Source organism: Anoplopoma fimbria, chromosome 19 (assembly GCF_027596085.1).
Source record: "Anoplopoma fimbria isolate UVic2021 breed Golden Eagle Sablefish chromosome 19, Afim_UVic_2022, whole genome shotgun sequence".
NCBI lineage: Eukaryota > Metazoa > Chordata > Actinopteri > Perciformes > Anoplopomatidae > Anoplopoma > Anoplopoma fimbria.
This window is the reverse complement of record NC_072467.1, coordinates 3,298,207-3,320,924: the sequence shown is the minus strand read 5'-3', so window position 1 is coordinate 3,320,924 and position 22,718 is coordinate 3,298,207. Positions and strand designations below refer to the sequence as shown.

Below are 22,718 nucleotides of genomic sequence, written 5' to 3'. Positions count from 1 at the left end.
GTTGTTGAGGATAGGCATGATTATAGGGACAATGATAAGATAAGATAAGATAATCCTTTATTAGTTAATCCCAGCATAGAGTTAAAGTGCACACAAGAGACATAGTAAAGAAAGACAAGATAAAAAAAAAAAAGTATTATAAATAAGCAATAAAAACAGTAGAAAAACACAATAACTGAAATATAATATTTACAAAAAAAAAAAAAAAAACTATGATGATGACATTTAATCCCACATGTTTGAAGGAAATGTTGTTGTTTTTTCAAAAAACTGTGAGTTACTGTTTGTGTAATGTTTCAAATCTTTACATTTCAGTATTTTTCCCCTGAAAACCGGATATGCTGAACCAGCACGCCCTCTCGCGATAATAAACGAGAACTGGTTGAAGATAACGCGTCCTCAGTAACCATAGAAACCACCATACAAACCATGCTGCGTTTATCAGGACGAACAGCAAAAGCAGGTTAACGTGTTATAATAATAATATATTATTATTATTATTACACACATAGTAATCAGGATTATTTCCAGAATGGCTCATATGAGAACGTATCGCACCAATGTGAGGATCGGAAACTGGAATGAGGACCTGCGCTTAGAAGAGGTTTGTATACTATTTGGGGGCTTGATTATAATATAATATATATATATATATATATATATATATATATATATATATATATATATATATATATATATATATATATATATATATATATATATATATATATATATATATATATATAAGAGGAGGACAGATATATATATATATATATATATATATATATATATATATATATATATATATATATATATATATATATAAGAGGACATATATATATATATATATATATATATATATATATATATATATATATATATATATATATATATAAGAGGAGGACAGATATATATATATATATATATATAAGAGGAGGACATATATATATATATATATATTATATATATATATATATATATATATATATATATATATATATATATATATATATATATATAAGAGGAGGACAGACATATATATATATATATATATATTGCCATTATAAGGGGTTTGACTTGACCTAATAATGATACAATAATAATATAAATATCCCTTTAACGATCCACTTCCCCCTTTTCATATTATCATTCATAATTGCCTGACAGTATCATATACATTTGTATTGGCTTGTTACAACTCTTCATTGATAATCTAAGACAATAAAGCCGGGCTGATAAATGTATATAATAGACAGAGCTTTTATGTACAGATGTAGTGAAATAATAGGTATAAATATAAATACTATGTCAATGTATGCAAAAGGACCAATGACCAACAGTAACAGATTAAATAAAACATCTGCAAGTCAAGTGTAATGTTACTTGTAGACATTACAGAAAATAAATAAATACTGAATGGACATACATAGACTGGATGATTTTGTACAGAATGTACATGTAAAGGTGACTATATACTGTATTTATATTGACAGTGACGGATGAAATGTACATATTACAAAAACTGATTATGTATTGAACCTGGTAAATTAAAATCTAAAATAGTGGCAGTGTATATTTTGCTGTTAGAGGGTTTTTGCCAGTGTATGTCTGATATCAGGTGTTCATCAGAGTGAGGGCCTGCAGGAGTGAAATGTTCTTGTGTCTGGTTGTTTTCGGCGTACAGGGTCTGTAGCGCCCTCCTGAGGTGAGAAGTTGAAACAGGTTGTGTCCACAGTGAGATGGGTCCGTGGTGATTCCTGTCTGTTTCCTGATTCTGGAGGAGCACAAGTGCTGAATGGAGGGCAGGCTGGTACCAATGATTTTCTCTGCAGTCGTGACTGTCTGTTCCTGAAGGTGGCTGATCCAAACCACACAGGGATGGATGTGCATCCCACGGTTGAGTCATGTCCATCAACGTACATCAACCTATGGATGCATGCTGGGGCGGCCGTGGCGCAGTGGAGAGCAGGGTAGTTCTCCAATCAGAGCATCGGTGGTTCGATACCCGGCTTCGGCAGTCCATGTCACTGTGTCCTTGGGCAAGACACTTAACCCCAAGTTGGGGTTGGATGTTGTATGGATGTTAGTTAGAGTCTGATGGGCAGGTGGCACCTTGCATGGTAGCCCTGTCATCAATGGGTGAATGATATGTAATGATATGTAATATAAGCTTTGAGCTACTGATTGTAAGTCACTTTGGATAAAAGTGTCTGCTAAGTGGCTGTAATTTAATTTAATTTAATGTTAAACTTCCTGAGCTGGCGCATGAAGTGCACTCTCTGCCTTCTTCCTGCTGGTGTCTATGTTGGAAGTCCACTTGAGATCCTGGAGGTTGGTGTAACCCAGAAACGTTAAGGCTTTAAGAGAGAAGATAAGATAAGACTATCCTTTTATTAGTCCCACAGTGGGGACATTTTTGCAGGATTACAGCAGCAGAGAGGATGGTGCAAACAAAGTCCACCACCAGCTCTTTTGTTTTCCCTGAGTTGATCTGGAGACGGCTCCGCTGGCACCCCACTATAAAGTCCTGGTTCAGTTCTCTCTATTCCCTGTCATCACCGGCCAAAATGAGGCCGACGATTGCAGAGTCGTCAGGGAACTTTTGCAGGTGGCAGTAAGCAGAGTTGTATTTGAAGTCCGAGGTGTAAGAGGAATGGAGCCAGAACGGTTCCTTGTGGGGCCCCCGTGCTGTAGGACACCAGGTCGGACTCACACTCCCGTATGAGGTAGTCCAGGATCCATGCAGTGAGAAATCGAAGAACATGATTCTCACAGTGCTTCCAGCCTTTTACAGGTGAGAAAAGCATCTGTGTAGCAGGTCCATAGATGAGCTCACCAGGGGGCCGAGATGTACAAGGACCAGCCTCTCCAGCGTCTTCATCAGGTGGGATGTTAGCGACACCGGCCTGTAGCTGTTGAGGTCCTTGGGTCGCGGGGTCTTTGGCACTGGTACCACGCAGGATGTTTTCCACAGCTGTGGAAGCTGTTGCTATCTGGACCCAAGGCCTTTCTCGCCTTGATTTTCTTCAATTGTTTTATCACTTTGTTTGTTGTGAAGGACGGAAGTTGGAGGGTGGGGGCTGTGTGCTGTAGGTTGTAGGAGAGGGGTGGGGTGCTGGTCATTGGAGTGCAGTGTATGAGGAGGGTGGAAGGGAGCTGAGTGTTGTGGGAAAGGGGGTGGAGGAGGAGGGGCAATCTACAGGGGGTGCAGACAATGGGAGTTGCAGCATCATTCACCCACTGTTGGTCCCCCGTAGGCTGTTGGTTGGGTCCCTTGTGGCCAAACAATGTTGTTCAGAATGATGATGGGGGGGGGGCATTGTAGGGGGTCTCCTACAATGAAGTCCGCTGTCATCCCCACAGTGTTACGGGCGTCCAGCTCCAGGTTGTTCTGACCACACCATAGGGCCAGCTGTTCCACCTACCATTTATATGCAAACCATGCAGACTCGTCACCATCTGCTTGCAGGCTGATGGCCCATGACCGTTGAACGCGTTGTCTGCAAATTTCAGGAGTTTAAAAGTCAAGTCTCCTGACATGAAATCTTTGGTGTAGAGGGAGAAGAGCAGTAAGGCGAGCACAGTGCTGATGCTCCAGTTGATGGATGTAATTTTTCTCCTGCCTCAACTGCTGCCGGTCCGTTGGCGAGTTTGTGATCCACTGATAGGTGAATAGGATGGGACAGTGAGCTGGGTGAGTTTGAAGCAGATAGTGTTAAAGGATCCACAAACAGGATCCCTGCGTGAAGTCAATGTGCTGCAGGATGTAGTGCAGTCTCGTTTAAATGCATCATCTGCTTGGTAGGCAAACTGCAGGGGGTCCAGCAGGGGTCCTGTGATGTCCTTTAGGTTGGTCAACACCAGTCTCTCAAAGGCTTTCTGGACATGTAGTTCTTTAATCCTGTGATGGAGGTTTTTCTTAAGGACCTGGATGATTGTGGAGCATTTGAAGCAGGAGGGGACTTCACATAGCTTCCAGTGATCTGGTGTAGATCTTTCTGAAGATTAGGGGCCTGCTGGTCAGCACAGACTATAAAACAGGAGGGAGATAAGCCGTCTTGGTCTTGTGCTTTTCTTATCTTTTTGTCTGTGAAAGAGCTGACACATCCTCGTCACAGATCCTGAATGCTGGTGGGAGGTCAGTGGAGAGGGGTGAGAGGGTTGTTCGATGTTGTAGTCAGAGCGGCCGAAGGGCTGCAATATAACACCAGTCCCTGCGGCCGATCCACCCGGTCACAGCTTTTTTCTGTCCTGGCCCCTCAGTGGTGGAATGAACTCCCCACCGACGTCAGAACAGCAGAGTCGCTGCCCATCTTTAGGCGCAGGCTGAAAACTCACCTCTTCAAGAAGTACTACCCTGAGCCTTCCTCGTAGCACTTACTGTATTCGTATCAGTTCGCTGCACTTATTGAATTCGTATTCGTTTACTGCACTTATCCTATTCGTAGTAGTTTGTAGCACTTATTATATCCGTATTAGTCTGTTGCAATTATTGTTTTCGTAGTAATTTGCCTCTGCACTATACTTTTGCTCTGGCTTATGCTTTAAGATGCTTGTTTAAGAAAGGAGATGCACTTATGACTTCTGGTGACTAGTAGTTCTCTTGAATACCTATGTTGAATACACTTCCTGTAAGTCGCTTTGGATAAAAGCGTCTGCTAAATGACTGTAATGTAATGTAATGTAACACCGCCAGTTAATTGGCCAGTTGATGGGATTCTAGAGTGTGGGGGGATGGTCTTTTGTAGTTAGTCCTTTCAGGCTTTTCCACACCAAAGTAGGGTCGTTTGCTGAAAACCAGTTTTTGAAACTTTTTGGAGTAGCTACTCTTTTCCACACTGATGGCCTTTGTCAGTGTGTTCTTGGCCTGGCTGTACAGTAGTCTGTCTCCACTACTGTAGGCCTCTTCCTTGGACTGACGACGCTCTCTGGGTTTAACCGTAAACCAGCGTTTATTGTTATTGTATGTGCAGAAGGTTTTAGTCAGGCCACATACATGTCCTCACAAAACTGATGTAAAATATCACAGTGAATTCATCCAGTTCTGTAGCTGCAGCTTCAAAAACACTGCAATCTTTGCAGTCAAGGCAGGCCTGTAACTCTAGCTTTTCCACGTTTGTCCATCTCTTCACGGGCTTTCCCAGGGGCTTAGCAGATTTTAGTTCCTGACTGTAAGTCAGGAGAAGATGAACCGGTCAGTGATCATGGAGTGCCAAAGCTGCTCAGGGAACAGAGCGATATGTGTCCTTAAATGTAGTGTAGCAGTGGTCCAGAGTGTTTTTATCCCTGGTGGGACACTTGATATGCAGTCTGTATTTTGGAAGTTCTTTGCTGAGGTTTGTCTTGTTAAAGTATATGAGCAGGGAGTCTGGATGTTTGTGCTCCACGTTAGTAAATGAAGATATGTGATGTTTTTGCTCCCAGTGTAAAACCAGCAGGGACGGGGTCGTGGGAACATATGGAAAAATTAAACATTGTATATGTTGATGTTTTTCCAGGATGCAAAGAAAGAATATCTGGAGAAAAAAGAGAGGGGTGAGCTTTTTGCCCAGAAAGTAGACTTCCTCAAACAGAACATTTTAAGCCCGGTAAAAAGAATTTAAGTTAATTAAGAACACAATAAATAACCATATTATCACTATGATGATGGAGATGACAATAACAATGCTCTTTGTTCATGTGTGTGTGTGTGTGTAGGTGAATCTCACTGTGACAACAGATGGAAACTTGCACTTTGGGAATGTCGTGATGCTGGTGAACATGGGAGGAGAAAAGAGGGAGTGCAGTGCAGTGAGCATTAACGCAGACATTAACGGTTTGAAGAAGATTCCTTCGCCTTGTATTCAAGCCCCATGTGGAGTCAGTGCAGGAAGAGGTATTCAGGCCTGCCTGCGCACCGCCTTCATCATTACCAGGTAAACGCACAGACACACTTAAAAGTAACAAACACCTCAACACGCATGGCAATAACACTCCCAGATGTAAACCTGTAATGCTGTTTGTGTGACTACAGTGTCGATGGCAGTCCGGAAGGGTCGACTCTGCGTTATGAGCAAAGTTTTGCTCTTAAAACAACAAGTGGCTTTGCCGGGGGTGTAAGTGATCTAACACACGCACACACACATATGTAATTAAGTATTTTACACAAAGACTGGCTGCTATATTAAAGAGGCATCCCAGTGATTTTGCAGCCAGTGAAAACAGTTGTGTAACATCCTCTGTCGCCCTGAAGGGAGCTTTTTAAAGTTTAAGAAAATAACCCTGATTATGAACCCTGTTATTGTGGATCAAGGTTATCTCTGTCGGGCTTGGAGGCTATGTTTTAATGATTAAGTTTATTGAACATGTGTTCTCTTTTTTTTGCTACTGTAGAGTGGTCATTTAAATTCAGTTCAATTCTATTACATAGTGATTTTTGGACAACAAATGTGACGACAAATTGTGCCTATCAATACTTCAAAGTACGCATGTCTGTCTGTCTGTCTAGAAAAAGAAACCAGACTAACTAACTGTCTTTGTTTCCACATTTCTCTTCCTTTCTCTCAACAGCTTTACCTGACAAGTGACCTGCAAAGTTTTCAAAAGGTAAGTCAATTTTTAACATGAATTATTAATTGAAGACAATCAACCATCTGTGTTAAAAAGTTTAACAATGCTGAGCTGCGAAAATCTCACATGCATAAAGCTCAGAGTTATGTTTGTAATTTTCACTGGGTTTTCTGCTATAGTCAGTCACATATTATTATTATTATTATTATTATTATTATTATTATTATGACGTCATTTAAAGTGTGCCAAGATGTCCCGGCTACAAGAAGTAAACTTGGATGACGGCGGTTCCTTTCTATCATGGTGGAAGATTGTCCACTTTGACCCCCAGGAGAGGCTTGAATATGAAGGTCAGCCTGTCCCAGTAAGTATTTAATGATTTCTTCATGGTTAACTATTACACCTGTTGGAACATCAGTGCTTGGTGTTCTGTTAAATATGTAGCTGAACTGTACCTTTTCTGCCCCTCTGTAGCAATGAGAATGTTTATTTTCTTTACAGGCTGATGTGAGCGTGCTGATAATACACTGCAAGACAAACCAGGCTCTTGCGGTTCTGGGTCATCATGTCCTTTGGTATTTTCTATTTTCATTCTAAAAGTAACCCTTAAACCTTATGTTGCCGTATTAAAGGCAATAGAAAGGCTTTCAATTTGATGTCTGATGTCAATTTGGAGGTCCACTGAAGAATTGGTCCAAAAAATATCCAAATATGTGAGATTGAAAAAGGAGATACCAGAGCAAGAAAACTGCAATGTTGATGCAAGTCAGCTAACTGTAGGCATAAGCAAACAGCCTGATAGGACTTTTGTTTTTACAGTGACATGAAAACTCTCACTGTGTCCCAGTCAGTTGTAGCTCGAGACGAATCAGCTTTCTTAACCCAAACAAAATATGTGATATATATTAATAAAAATAATCAGTCCTGTCCAGAAATACACAATGTAGATTAGGTCAAGCTGCAGTCGGCTTTTCACAGCTACTCAAAAGATGAGGACCTTCAATATGGCAGCTAAAGGTCATGTCACAATGCCTGCATGCCAGCTGTTGTTCTGTATGTAACAGTTGTGTCTCTGCAGGACCACATATGACAAAGAGTATGAGCTGACGGCTCACACTTTCCTGGACTCACACAAAGCCGAGCAGGACAACAACCACTGGATCCTGTGCACCTCTGACTCTTTAGGGAAAGGGTCCGTCATTCTCAACCACCCACAGTCAGCGGCCAACAACAAGGAGCTCACGCAGGCAAACCCTGATGTCTAAATCGACAGTAACACAATTCACTCAAATGCAGTAACAAGTAGAAATACGGCAGATAGATACCACATCATAAACTACGCGTAAAAACTTAGGGTTTATAAACCCTGACCCTAAATAAATAAAGGTTGTTTTGTTATCTTTGGGTCACTGATTTATTTTTTTCTTCGTGTACAAAGACATTCCAAGATGAACTCCAACCAGCACATTAAGGTCATGCGATACACATTAGCCAGTCAAGCCGACGGGAGGCTTTGTAGAAAGAATCACTTGATATGTTTCTTCAAACAACACTTCTACTGTTTTGGTTGGACAGGAGCATAAGAAACAGACTGTGATATGATTTGGTTCAATTTCACTTGCATTTGTAATTTCCATGGAATGGATTTTATTGCGGATATAGATGAGATTAGGGGATGGAGTACTGGCTCTGTCAGGATGAAAAGAGCAATTAAAAAAGGGTTTTAAACATTACTCATCAGCTGACTTAATGCAGCCCTTTCAACCTTTTTAGTGTGTTAAAAGCACTCTAAAAAGGGTCATAATATAGTTAAGTTCTCTAATTGTGCTGCAGTTCATGTCACATGAACACAATTTTGGGGTTTGATCACAAAAGTAAAATAGGAAAGAAACACCCTGCACATCACGACCAAAAACATATTTGATTTGTCCTGCTTATGATCCCATTGCACTTGACCTCACATTACAGTGGAGCAACTGTAATCTTTACTCCATTCACCTGCACAATAAGAGCTGTGCAGAGAGTGTCACCTTTCTGGCATCAGGTTTCTGATCAGCGGTGTGGGGTTAAAGCCAGACAAAATACATCATGTGGTGATGAAAAAACCACGTTTGGTCTTTCACAGGTTAACAAATAATTAGAAAAATCAGGAGGCATTCTCAACCATAGATAACGCTCTCGTTTATTACGGCCTATCATCCGGGGGTGCGTTCAAGACAAACACGTTTTGTCCATACGGATCTGCAACGATTTCGAACCAGCTGTTTCGCTCGACCGCAACCTTTCACGACAGCCTCAGACCTATTCTGTCACGTTTACCCTTTCGATGTGGATGTCATTTAAACAGTATTTAAAAGGAGACCCCGTTGCAACCGGTAACAGTGTGATATAACACATCCAATACACCGCTACAATCAAATTCCAAACGTCATTTGACGTCCTGTGAGCGCTGAACGCGTCGCACCGCAGGTATCACGTTTCAGATGGAGACGGCGTTGCAACACTGACCGGCCGAGGCTCTCCTCACTCCAGGCAGCAGATAGGACACCGGCACCACGCACAGGTAACGTTACAATGTAGTCACCGCATGGGAATGAAGGGCTATATGCATTCATTATTTATATATATAAAAAAAAAAAAAAAAAAAAAAAAACACATTCATTTTTATAATTTCAATGTTTGATTCATTCAAACATTCATTTGCAATTTCTGTGAGGTGAAACGGTATTAGCAAAGCTAGTGGATGGTAAATGTGTACTAACGTTACCGGGACCTAGTATCCAGTATGCGTTCTTATTCTAAGCCTGAGAATGAGAATAAACGCATATATATATATATATATATGCACCTGTTTATGTTTGATACAACCAATATTCATTCATATACTCATGATAATGAATCACTACATGATGATGATGATGGTGATGATGATGATGTACATCTCCGTGGCGTCTGATCTGTCCTTTAAAATCGGTAATGTAATACAAAGGCATTTATTTATGAGATAAAAACGATTTATCATGCTAACGTTAATGTAACACATATATTACATCCAGAAAAAAACCCAACCCCATGTATGATAGTTGTTATAAATGCAGATGATCAGTAAAGGCTTCATGTGTCGGCTATAGAGGTATCTGGACGTTATCAGTGTTTCCTAAAGTAACGGTGGATGGTATCATACCTTATACCTACAATGTTACATTTCACAGGGACATTCTGTACTTTTATCTCCAATCACATACAATGTATTTGACAAATATAGTTGCATTGCAATTGTTACTGACAAAAACACATGATTAGCTTATAGACTATAATATGTCGCTGTAAATGAAACTACCTCAATTTGGTAAAACAGCTCCTCCTCTGCTGCTTACATAGAAATACAACAGTATTATTCAACATTTGAACCACCTCGAAGAGACAAGTATGCCTGCATAATGGTGTGTGGACTTTTACTTGTATTGTTTTCATTGTGGTATTGCTATTTTACTTAATTAAATTATACTTTTAAAATACAGCCCACTGATGTGCTTCTTTTTTTTTTTACGAGTAGTTTTACAATATTTAGATTCACTTGATGCAGCTTATGGTCAACATTTGAGAAAATACAACTCACCAAGTGACTTAGTAAAAAAATCTGGATAATAATTTGTATCCCCGCTATTGGACTAATAAAGGTTTATCTTCTATTATCTATTAACTTAAATTAATAAATGATTACACTGATTTCATGAGGAAGATTGGTATTGATTTTGCTACTACAGTATATCTGAAGCACATTTTACAATGACAAACCAATACCTACATACAATAACATTATGCAACTGACGTTATCAGTCAGTCTACGTTGACACGTGCATACAGTTTATTATCAGAGTCGAGATGACCTGCTTCTGGCAACCAGGAAGAACAATGTCTGTAAAAAAAAATCGTCTGTAATTAAAAAAACTCAAATGCAGAGAAGACATTACTGCCAAACTACACTACTTTGCTTATCCATTAAACAGTGGGGGATGCTGTGTGGGGGTAAGAACCAGCTATCTTGGTTAATTGCTCAACTATATTCTCTGCCAGCTCTATTTAACTGTGGAAGTTCTTTAACAGGAAATGATTTCAAGGAAACAACTAAAAATGAAACTGAAATAACTCCTCCTAAATTACATAGCTCTCTCCAGAAAGCTTTCAGTGTGAATTTACTTGAAAATTGCGGACCGGAATTTAAAAGGAAAGCCCTTGAAATAACTCTCTGCCAAACACGAAGGTCTACATACTATCTCAAAGCCCTGCTGGGAAAACAATTCTGGTGGAGAACAACTGAATCCCAGTGGAAAAATACTGGATCATTTTTCCAGGAAAGGAACACAACATAAAGGTCCTCAATGATAGCCTCGCCCCAGGCACATGCTTGTTTTATCTATGTGGAGCTGGGTGATACCCTCTTTTAATCAGCTATTTGCTTGTTGTGGTCTTATACTGTATGGTTTGTGGGGAAAAAATGGCAGAGTTTATCCTTTTAAATTAGTTAAAGACAGGTGCACTTTCTGCTTTCAGATATTCCTAGGCATTGTTACAATGCATCGCAGCAGAGGATGTGTGCACTACTTTCTCTTGGGCCACCCTGCAACCCTTTGTGAGCCTTTTTCACAGCCTTGATATGACTTGTTCAGATGTGGTTATTTAGGTAATGCCATGGTTCTCAGTCACTCCCAGGTAGCAGCTATGCGACTGTACATGCGTTTTGAAAATGAGTCACATTACGCTTTCATCAGTCTTGTCATGCTGGGCTTAATGATGGGCTTGTTTAATTACTTAAATCAGCAGTACAACATTCAGTTCAAAATGTATCTAAATTCACTGACAGTTGACACATTGTTGACCGTAGTTAAACTAACAACATTGCTGTTTACTTACGTGTTCTTATTTTGTTTTATATGTTCAAGACAATCATGGCAGTGAATGTCCCTGGACTCGTGGCCCTGATGGTTTTTTATATTGTCATCCTGGGAATTGGGATCTGGGCATCTCGGAAATCCAAGAAAGTGGAGAAGACATGTGCTGGCGCTAAGAGCGAAGTGGCCATTGTTGGTGGCCGCAACATCAATGTCCTGGTCGGGGTTTTCACCATGACAGGTAGACCTTTTAATTATTAGTACTTGATGTACTTATTGTGTGTGCTCTATGCCCCTTTCACTGTGCTACAGTCTTAACTTGACTATTTTGTTTGCTTTTATTTCAGCAACATGGGTTGGAGGAGGTTACATTATGGGAACTGCTGAGGCTGTTTATTCTCCTTCTCGAGGTCTCATCTGGGCTTTCGGGCCTCCTGCATATTTTATCAATTTTGTTTTGGGTAAGTAGCCGAAACAAATGAAGCCTCTGTATGATAACACACAGCAGAAGAAGAAGTTATGGCCATTGTACTAACTTATTGTCCCCAAAACATTTTAACAAGGTTGTTATCTTGTTTTGGCTAAGTAGCAGCACCCAAAGGTTGTATTTCTTTTCACCTCACACACTCAAGTATCAGATAATGTAATCAATCTTTTTAAACTCTGAACCTGCTCATCTTCATTTCTTTGTTATGGACTAAACTCAGGGTAGACCCGGAGTCTGCCAAGCAAATAAGTGATAATCCATGACAATCCTTTCATTGCTTAAGGACATGCAGATTTTTCTGGCTGTTGTTGCACTCAAATAAACAAAAGGTTTTACGTCAAACAATGGCTGTATGAATTGCGCCAAAGTGTTCTTTTATTGAATTACTTTCCTTACATTGTCATTATTAGCCATGTAAAAGAGATACATGCTATGGTACATGTGCAAGGGTTTGTATTTGTTTGGGTTTGCTACTGAAACTGTGAAGCAGCAGATAATATAACTTCATAAATCATGGACACAGACTTTAAGTTGTTCTAGCCAAGGGCACACGTTGTACTTATCGATACTCATATGGTGCTAACAGCCCAAATGCACCTAGCAGATTATATTATGCAACAGCATTATTTTTCCCACCAAGGCTCTTCCATACACCCTACAGCAGATTGCTGGTCTATCTGGGCCGACAGGCAGACATTCACACGGACATATTCACACCAACAGACAATTTAAAAAATGTCCACTTCATCTAACCTGCTTGTTCGTGGACTGTGGGAGGAACACCCCCCCCCAACAAAGGGAGGATTTGTACAGAGGCATTTTACATCCAGTTAGATCCAAACCCACGACTTTCTTGCTGTGAGGTGCACAAACAACTGAGCCACTGTGTTGTCCATGCAGCATTGAAGGATCTGAAGACATTTCAGCCCATACCTTATTGGCAAAAAGAAAAGGGGAATTTCTTTCTTTATTGACTATAAAATGTCAGCAAGTAGTGAAAAAAGAGAGTTTTCAGAGGCCATGACGACATCTAAAATTAGAAAGAGTGAGAAAACTAGAAAATATTCACATTTTAAGGATTTTTGGCAGGTCTAGCTGAAAAGAGGTCTTAAATGATTAATCATTTGTTGCTGATGTTTCTCTATTGTTTATTTCAAATGACCAATTGACTAATTGATATTAATATTTTTAATGAAAAAAAAAGGATTTCAAGTTATATTTAACTTCAACGTTTTTTGTTTTTGTTTTGTTGACTCTCTACTTCTTAAGGAGGATTGTTTTTTGCAAAACCTATGAGGTCAAAGCGCTACGTGACCATGTTGGATCCCTTTCAGCATCGCTATGGCAACATGTTTACTGTAACACTACTGATTCCTGCTTTGATCAGTGATATTTTGTGGGTTGCCTGCATCCTTGCTGCTCTGGGTAAGTAACACTTTGTGCAAACTTAACGCTATGTTTCTGGCAGATTCCATCACAGTGCATATTCGTATACCATCTCTGATTTAATGTTCTGTATTACTTCCAGGCGGAACGATGAGCATAATTCTTGGGCTGTCGTCTGCCATCTCCATTGTTATCTCGGCAGCTGTCTCCATCATCTACACATTATTAGGTGGTCTCTACTCTGTGGCATATACAGATATCATCCAGCTTTCCTTCCTCTTTGTCAGCCTGGTGAGAAACTGAGAAATACAGAAGGAATGCCATAAATAAGCGAGAGACAGAAATGACTAAGAAGAGAGTGCGAGGAGGATGGAAGGAAGGCAACAGAAATAATGGGACTCAACCCTCCGAACCCCAAGCAGTTTACATAAGTCTATGGAAACAGCACAATCATTGCTAGAAGTAGAGATACAGAAATGTGTCTTTTTAGCAGTACATGACAATCATTTAAAAAAACAAAAAAGAAGTTGAATTTCTTTGATAATTTATTTTACAAAAATTGAAAAACAGTGGAATCTACACCGCCCACACATTTTAACAACGCTGGAAAGAAAGGGGCTCCTTGTGCTATGCATATTGAACTATTTACTTTTTTACAACCTCTGGTCCTCTCCTCTCCGTGTTCAGTACCTTTCTTCACACATAATGATAAAAATCTGACATTCATGTCTGTCTTTACAGCTTCCGGCTTTGATAAATGGTGTAGTTTGGGAAGTTGACGCCAGGTTTTAGGGTTCAGAGGGAATGCATTTAAGATGATGAATGTTAAGAAATGTAGGTAATTCAAAAGCTGACTTGTCACCAGTTATCTATAACAGCTGTTTCTTTCTGTTTCAGTGGCTCTGTATCCCTTTTTTGATACTCAGTCCTGCAGTTACTGACATCTCCCATACAATCCACCTCAACCAAACAATTGGAAACTCGTGGCTCGGCGAGTTGAAGCTGGAAGATGCAGGAAAATGGGCGGATGAGATGCTGTTATTGGTTAGATTTGGAATTTTATATTGTTTCACTGCATGTGATTGCAATGGAGTCAAAGGATTGAAATAACTAATCTATAGATGTATCAGTGCACACATGCAACAACAGAATATTCTTTAAAAGGTGACTCAATCCCCATAGACCCCCATGTTAAAATGACTCAACTTTACAGCAGAAATAAATATGTTTACAGCCCAGTACCAAAAAGGTTTTGTTCCCAACTGTAGGGGTGTGAATTGTAAGAATAAATTACCCTTTAAATTACATTAAGGCTTAAATTATTATTATTATTATTATTATTATTATTATTATTATTATTATTATTATTATTATTATTATTATTATTATTATTTTATTTCCTTTATTGATCCCCATGGGGGTGTTGCAGCTGCTCAACTACATAGAAACAGATAATAAATACACATATTATACAATAAAATAAAAATAGAATAAAAATAAAAACAAGAAATAAGAATAAAAATAAATATAAAAATGTACAGTATATCCACATGGGGGGGGGCCTGGTCAGCATGTTGACAGACTGTGGTCTCCGCTGTTGTTATACAGTCTGATGGCAGTGGGCACAAATGAGCTTCTGAAGCGCCGATGGCTGAAAGAGCTGCCCAGCTGCCACAGTTCCTCATGGAGAGGGTGAGAGGGATTGTCCAGGATGGCTCCGAGTTTGGCCTTCATCCTCCTCTCACCCACTGACTCCAGACTGTCCAGCTCCAGACCCACCACAGAGCTGGCTTTCCTCACCAGCTTGTTGAGCTTGTTGGCATCTCCAGTCCTGATGCCACCACCCCAGCACGCTACAGCGAAGAAGAGGGCGCTGGCTACCACAGACTGGTAGAAGAAGAGGGCACTGGCTACCACAGACTGGTAGAATGCCTTGAGCAGTTTATTGCACACATTGAAGGACCTCAGCCTCCTCAGGAAGAACAGCCTGCTCTGTCCTTTCCTGTAGAGGGCGTCAGTGTTGTGTGTCCAGTCCAGTTTATTGTTGATCTGCACCCCAAGGTACTTGTAGGACTCAACCCTCTCCACTTCCCCTCCCTGAATGAAAACAGGGACAGGGGGGCTTCTGTTCCTCTGGTAGTCCACCACAAGCTCCTTGGTCTTGCTGATGTTGAGCTTCAGGTGGTTGTTGCTGCACCATGCGATGAAGCTCTCAATCAGTCCTCTGTACTCCTCCTCGTTGTCCCTGGTGATACATCCAACGATGGAGGAGTCATCGGAAAAGAGTGAAGAGGAACGGTGCCAGTACAGTTCCTTGGGGTGCGCCGGTGTTGCTGATCACAGACTCAGAGACACAGCCATCCACCCTGACGTACTGTGACCGACCTGTGAGGTAGTCTGTGATCCAGGAAGTGGTGTCGGGGTGCAGGTTCATCTCCAGCAGCTTCTCTCTCAGTAGGGAGGGCTGGATGGTGTTGAAAGCACTGGAGAAGTCAAAGAACATAAGATAAGATAAGATAATCCTTTATTAGTCCCGCAGTGGGGAAATTTGCAGGCTTACAGCAGCATAGAGCAAAGTGCACACAAGAGACATAGTAGAAGAAAGACAAGATAAAAAAAAAAACAAGAAAAAAAAAATATAACTGAAATATTATATTTACAGACAGAAAAAACTATTTTAACTATTATTGCAACATGCAACATGACTCTCACAGTGCTTCCCTGCTTCTCCAGGTGAGAGAGGGCCTTGTGTGTCAGGTAGATGATGGAGTCCTCCACCCCGATGTGTGGCAGATAGGCAAACTGTAGTGGGTCCAGGAAAGCTGTAAGCTGGGTCCTCTCCAGTCTCTCCAGGGTCTTCATGACGTGTGATGTCAGGGCCACAGGTCTGTAGTCATTAAGACCGCTGGGACGACTCTTCTTCGGCACCGGGACAATGCAGGACGTCTTCCAGATTGTGGGCACCTTCTTCAACCTCAGAGAGAGATTGAAGAGGTGCCTGAGAGGAGCTGCCAGCTGTCCAGCACACACTTTCAGCAACCTAGGGCTGATGTCATCGGGTCCACTGGCTTTGCTTATCTGAAGCCTGGAGAGCTGATGCTGTACCTGGATGGTGGTGAAGGTGGGGCTGGGTGGTGAGGGGGTTTGAAGGGAGCTGTGAGCTCCTGGCCGTGGGTGAACAGTTGTAGGGGGGGATGGGGGGAGTGATGGGCTGTCCTGGTCCACTGGTCTGGAGATGTTGGTCTGAAGAGGGCTAGTGGGTGAGGGGGGGGGCATCCTCTGGTCCTAACAGTCTGCTGAGAGAGGGGGAGGTGGCAGAGGTGTGAATGGGGGAAGAGGTGTTAGGTGGAGACCTAGCCTCACTGTCTGAGCACACCGGGGTGGGGGTAGTGTCGAACCTATTGAAGAATAGGTTGAGCTCCGATGCGAGTGCTAGGTCACCCTGTACTCCAGATGAAGGCAGACTGCAGCCTGTCATCATTTTCATCCCATTCCACACCTCTTTAGTGTTGTTCTGTCCCATCTTAGCCTCGATCTTCTCCCTGTAGCTGTTCTTAGCCTCTCTCAGCTTTCTCTTCAGCTCCTTCTGAACAGCCCGAAGTTCCCCTCTGTCCTTAGCCATGAAGGCCCTCTTCTTCCTGTTGAGAAGGTCCTTCATCTCTTTGTTGATCCACGGCTTGTTGTTTTGGTAGCAGCGGACCTTCTTTGTTGGCACAATGGTGTCCTCACAGAAGTGTATGTAGTCTGTGATGCAACGAGAGAGGCCCTCGATGTCCTCCCCGTAGTCCTCCTGGAACAGTTCCCAGTTTGTGACCAGAAAACACTCCTGGAGGGTCTCCTCGGCGTCCTCCGACCAAACCTTCACAGTCCTTGTGCTGGCCGCCTGTTGCATAGCCAGTGGCTTGTAGGTGGCCACAAGTTGAATCAGGTTATGGTCAGATTCACCAAGGGGGGGGAGGGGGCAGAGGAGCTGTAGGCCCCCTTTACATTCACGTAAAAGAGGTCCAGGATCTTGTTCTCTCTCGTTGCAACATTGACATATTGTTTGAAGTTGGTCAGGGCAGGAGAGAGGGAGACGTGGTTAAAGTGGGATGTTTAGTCTGAAGCCCCGCTGTAACAGAGTGGATGACGTCACTCGTGCTCCTCGCTGCAGCTGATGGTGGGATGTAAACAATAACAACAATGGCGTGAGAGTACTCCCGCGGTAGATAGTAGGGTCTCAAACCCACCGCCAGGAGCTCAATGTCGGGAGTGCAGATACACTCCTTCACAGTGACATGGCCGGGATTACACCATTTAGAGTTAACAAAGACAGCAAGACCTCCTCCTCTCTTCTTACCGCTCTGTTTCCCTCTGTCCGCCCGAACTAGCGAGAAGCCGGCTAGTTCGAGCAGACTGTCCGGTATCTTCCCGTGCAGCCATGTCTCTGTGAAGCCGAGCAGACTACACTCCCTGTAGGCCCGCTGGTTGCTCACCAATGCTGACAGTTCATCCACTTTGTTAGCGAGGGAAAAAAACATGATAAAAAGTTCCAATTGTGTGCAGAGAAAGGGGAAAAAACGCTACAACTAAAACGCTGAAGCGGGAACATACAATTACCAAAAAAACAACGAATAAAAATAGTAGAAAAAATACAAAAGTAGCAAAGTTGGTAGAGAGCTGCTGCGACAGGCTGCCGACCTCTGGCGACCTCTTAATAGTTTAGGCATTATTGAGAGTATGGCTACTTTGAGTGACAGTTGGGTGCTATACAAGGTGCTGTCTGCTTTGCTGAATCCACCTCTTTGCCCATTTTTAAGTGTTAGAAGGTGTCGTCGCTGGCAAGATGTTGAAGGCCGGAGCGTAGCACTTTCAGCTTCACAACTGCTCTTCAGAAAGCTACGGGTGACGACATGGAGACTACGTCAATATTTCACACAGTCTATAGCTGTGTCCCAATCCAACTGTATCTCTATTATTGGCTTCCAAAACATCCCTGAAACCCTGTAATTCATAACTGGAGATGTTCCCAATAATTTGTTCTGAATTTACCCAAATGTCTCAGAATATCAATGTTTTCTGTCAGGTATTTATTTGACCTGTCATGACCCAAGCACATTTGTCTGATGTGTTTGTGTGTTCGCTGATAAATTACAGCTCTAATCAGATTACAAGGTAACACCAGACATTTTGAAGTGTCTTAGACAATGTGAGCGCTTTTCCTACTGTGACATGCCAAAATGTCAAGGTAATAAAAGGCCAATTGAAATTGTTCAAGATACACTGAGCCATTGTAGCGGCTCCTCTGTTCTTACTGTTATCTATTAAATCCTGTAGTGCTAAATAAACAAAATACAATATAGGGCCACAATCATCCATCCATCCATGTGTTCACTAACAAAGCTTGTGGTTTTTGTGCATGCATGTTTTAGGCTTTAGGGGGACTGGCCTATCAAGCTCTGTACCAGAGGATCCTCTCTGCTGCCTCCTCTGCTCAGGCTCAGGTCACCTGCTTTGCTGCTGCTGGGACAGTTTTTATTATGGGAATCCCCTCAGTTGTCATTGGAGCAGTGGCTGCCTCTGCAGGTATACATGAATGTTAACACTCGGCTGAGCACACACAGAACACACACAGAGCATTCATATATATAGTACATCAGATGACATGTTCAGTTAGGTCCCCACCACCATGGTAAACTGCATGGGATGACTTGTGCAGAAAAATCCTGGTTATGATCAGCACATCTTACTAATTATGTGGGGACTTTTGGCTGCTTTTTAAATATTTTGCCTCCTTCTCCCCAGTGCTTATTTTTATTTTGATGCCATCACCATAACCTTAAAAGCTTTTTCCCCTGCCATTATTCTTTTCCTCTCGACCCCTGACTGTCTCTTTCTCTACCTCTATGTCTGCTCCTCTCTCTTCCTCTCCTGTTCTCTAAGACTGGAACCAGACAGCGTATGGTCTACCCCCTCCTTTTGAACGAGGGGAGGCAGGGAAGATCCTGCCGCTGGCCCTGCACTACCTCACACCCACCTGGTTGTCAGTGTTAGGCATTGGTGCTGTGGCGGCAGCAGTTATGTCCTCCATGGACTCTGTGCTGCTGTCCTCAGCATCCATGTTTACACAAAACATATACAAGACGACTTTGAGGAAGCAGGTGTGTGCGAGTGTGTGTGTGTTTGTGTGTGTCTGTGTGTGTGTGCGAGTATGTTTGTGTGTGTGTTTGGTTGAGCACAATGCCAAATAACTGCATTTTTATTGTTCCTTTCCTCTCTGTCCTTTCAGGCCTCGGAGCTGGAGCTGCAGCGGGTGATCCGTGTTAGCGTGCTGCTGGTGGGCCTGGCTGGATCAGGCCTGGCCTTTGGTGGTGACAGCGTGTTCGCTCTCTGGCTGGTAAGCGGGGACCTCCTCTACTGCGTGGTCCTCCCGCAGCTCGTATGCGTACTGCACTTACGCTGTGCTAATATCTACGGTGCAATCAGCGGCTACGTAGTAGGACTGCTGCTGCGTGGGCTGAGCGGGGAGCAGCTGCTCGGGATCCCTCCTCTCCTCCTGTACCCCGGCTGGAGGGTGGAGGACGGAGTTATCGTACAGTACTTCCCCTTCAGGACCCTCGCCATGCTCTCCTGTGTGATATGTATTATTTCAGTGTCCTGGCTGGTGGATCGAGGCTTCTGTCACAAACTAATTCCTCAGTCCTGGGATTTACTTGGGGTGTTTGAAGAGAAAAAAGAGGCAGAGAGGGAGCAAGTACCTGATCCCCGTGCAGAAAAGAACTGTATCCTTAATACAAAACTCTAGGCTTAACTTAAGTACAACCACAGCCAAAGTATACTCAAACCTCTTTTTATGCAAATCCCTACCAACCTTCTTCTCTGCACACTTCTTACATGTACTGTATCTTACACGTGTTTAATACTGAATCATGTGCTTTATATGCACCAAACCGACCAGCAGTATGTGGAGCGTGATTCAGGGGGGCATTGATGCGTGCTGGATGTCTCTTTTTTAAAAGAAGAGGATTAAGGCCACATGTGAAGACCTCAAGATTCTGATCTTAATGTCAGAAGTCATTTATTTCCACATCGTCCTAATCCTCTTCAAATGAAACTCTCTCCTTAATTGTTTATCAATGGTGACGCAACCATTTTTGTAGTTTCGTAATCAAGCTTCGTCCACTCAAACCGTTTCTGTAAATTAAGCTCAACCCAGGTGGTGTTATTTAATTTTGTAATCATTGTCCTACTTTCTAAGGACTTTTGTCTCTTTGCATTTATCGAGCACTGAGGGGAAAAGGCAATCCCATCTGGGAAGCAACACTTGAGAGCCTTAGGTATTCCTTAAGTATTCCTCACAAATAAAAAAGTTTGTGTGCCTGCTTGTTGAAGTATTTACCATTATGTTATGTTTTAAAGGGATTATTATTGAAGGACCATCAAGATATACAATTTTAACTGCTATTTTTTAGATGTTTTGTGATTTCAAGTGTTCATAAAAAAATGAAACCACATCTGTTTATAATCTCTGAATCAGATGGAATATTTGTCTTTTCATGTGTTGTTTTTATTTTTTGTTTGAGAGAGAGAAAAGGAACAAAATCACAAATGACTTGCTCTAAGTTGTATAAATTAAAGTACATATGAGAGAGTGCCACAACTTTTGCTACATCACCTTTAAATGATAATTGACCGTTTGTCACCTGAAATAGGTATTTGCCTTTGTTGCCTCTATAGCACAGCTTGGACTTGATGTTTCAGTGGTATTTGACATTTGCTCCCAACTGTAATACAGCTGCAATGCCACCTTTGTAGCAACAGAGGGCAGCACGTAAACACTGAAAGGACCTAACCAGAGTGAAAGTGATGGTGCTAACCCCCCCAAAATCCCCAAAACTGCAGTTTTACAATAAATTAAGTGATAAACAAAAACAGACAGTTAGTTCATTTTACATCTAGGGGAGGTTTATTTTGTTTCTTACACTTGCTTAACCACTCACCTTACCACAACAACATGCAAGTATACTTTACAGCACAGGATCTCAGTTTTATGACCTTATAAAACAAATGTATTTCACGACATAAATTATGCCTCAAATAGAGCATATTCGTTCCTGTCACACATTACTTAGGTCTTTGCACAAAGTATTTACCAGTAATTAAGCTTCAAACGTGCTATATTGAAATGAATACATAGCAGAACTCGGCTTTGAAATGCGGGTTTTTTTTGGGGGGGAAGATTTTAAAATTTTAAACATTTCTTTATATATTTTAAAATGAATTGATCTTTCTTGATATAGAGAAGATCATGACAGCCCTATTCACCAGGTGATTTCATTTTAATGCTGGAATATTTATTCTCATTATCTCATGCTCAGAATAGCACTTTTAAGTATTAAAAACGGATTATAAAGCAAAGCGATAAGGGAAACTCCACACAGTACATTTTGTTGAGTTTAAAAAGTAAGGTGACACAATTTTTCAGTCTTAACAATCACAACCATGTTGTTATCTGAAATGAACAAAATAAAAATAAATACCGGTACTGACTTCCTCATTGTCTCCACATGCATTACAGACATCACAAACCCGCATGCAAGACCCGACCTGCTCCAAAATGAGTAGCGACGCCCCTCGCACACCGTGGATGAATGAATAAACCACCGAGGCAGTGGATCCAGTCCTCTCTTCAATGAGAGATCCATGTCAGGTTTTACTGTGGACCTATGACGGCGTCCACCGATGGTACAGCTCCAATGCACGAAATAGACTTCATGGTACTGAAAGAAGCATGTTCAAACCCAGAGCACGACTTCATGAAGGGATTTATCCTCAAAGAAAAAAACAACACAATCACATGAACCTAGCATTAGGAGGGAATAGTTCATTCACATGTTCCTCTTGGTTGTAAAAAGATGACTGATTGTACTGTAGTAATAGTTGTTTGATTTTTGGAGTAAACTTCATTAAATTAACAGAATAATATAAAATATCTCTCTGGTAAACCATATATAGACTAGTTCACACTCTATCTCCATGATTAGTCTACTGGAAAAATCCTAATTTAAGTTATATTAATTATTATTATTATTATTATTATTATTCCTTTATTGATCCCCATGGGAAATTCAAGTGTTGCAGCAGCTCAACTACACAGACACAGACAATAAATACACATACTATACAACTACACAGACAATAAATACACATACTATACAACTACACAGACAATAAATACACATACTATACAACTACACAGACAATAAATACACATACTATACAACTACACAGACAATAAATACACATACTATACAACTACACAGACAATAAATACACATACTATACAACTACACAGACAATAAATACACATACTATACAACTACACAGACAATAAATACACATACTATACAACTACACAGACAATA

At 41.4% G+C, this 22,718-nt stretch overlaps 2 protein-coding genes across 3 annotated transcripts; both read left to right on the top strand.

Annotated features, from left to right (window-relative positions):
- Positions 1 to 446: 446 nt before the first annotated feature.
- Positions 447 to 7,884, top strand: cfap161 (cilia and flagella associated protein 161). The gene is made up of 8 exons (XM_054620745.1): positions 447 to 604; positions 5,499 to 5,588; positions 5,698 to 5,915; positions 6,014 to 6,095; positions 6,550 to 6,585; positions 6,791 to 6,913; positions 7,051 to 7,124; positions 7,628 to 7,884. Exons 1-8 carry the CDS (start codon positions 533 to 535, stop codon positions 7,812 to 7,814), a joined length of 882 nt encoding a protein of 293 aa, XP_054476720.1. The 5' UTR covers positions 447 to 532; the 3' UTR covers positions 7,815 to 7,884.
- A 1,033-nt stretch (positions 7,885 to 8,917) lies between these two features.
- On the top strand, positions 8,918 to 22,136 carry LOC129108222 (high-affinity choline transporter 1-like). 2 transcript variants are annotated; one of them, XM_054619934.1, is made up of 10 exons: positions 8,918 to 9,112; positions 11,493 to 11,682; positions 11,789 to 11,902; positions 13,198 to 13,353; positions 13,457 to 13,605; positions 14,212 to 14,358; positions 18,726 to 18,879; positions 19,237 to 19,454; positions 19,583 to 19,690; positions 21,872 to 22,136. In XM_054619934.1, the coding sequence occupies exons 2-10, from the start codon at positions 11,499 to 11,501 to the stop codon at positions 21,950 to 21,952; spliced, it is 1,311 nt and encodes a 436-aa protein (XP_054475909.1). In that variant the 5' UTR covers positions 8,918 to 9,112; positions 11,493 to 11,498; the 3' UTR covers positions 21,953 to 22,136. The 2 variants fall into 2 exon arrangements, with proteins under 2 accessions (XP_054475909.1, XP_054475908.1); XM_054619933.1 differs by lacking the exon at positions 21,872 to 22,136 and having other exon boundaries at positions 19,583 to 20,724.
- Positions 22,137 to 22,718: the final 582 nt, after the last annotated feature.

Coding starts and splice junctions, on each gene's coding strand:
- cfap161 (XM_054620745.1), top strand. CDS start 533: ATGGCTCATATGAGAACGTATCGCACCAATGTGAGGATCGGAAACTGG. Junction 5,916..6,013: donor ACCGCCTTCATCATTACCAG/GTAAACGCACAG, acceptor GTGTGACTACAG/TGTCGATGGCAGTCCGGAAG. Junction 6,586..6,790: donor ACCTGCAAAGTTTTCAAAAG/GTAAGTCAATTT, acceptor CGTCATTTAAAG/TGTGCCAAGATGTCCCGGCT.
- LOC129108222 (XM_054619933.1), top strand. CDS start 11,499: ATGGCAGTGAATGTCCCTGGACTCGTGGCCCTGATGGTTTTTTATATT. Junction 11,903..13,197: donor TTTTATCAATTTTGTTTTGG/GTAAGTAGCCGA, acceptor CTACTTCTTAAG/GAGGATTGTTTTTTGCAAAA. Junction 18,880..19,236: donor AGCAGTGGCTGCCTCTGCAG/GTATACATGAAT, acceptor CTGTTCTCTAAG/ACTGGAACCAGACAGCGTAT.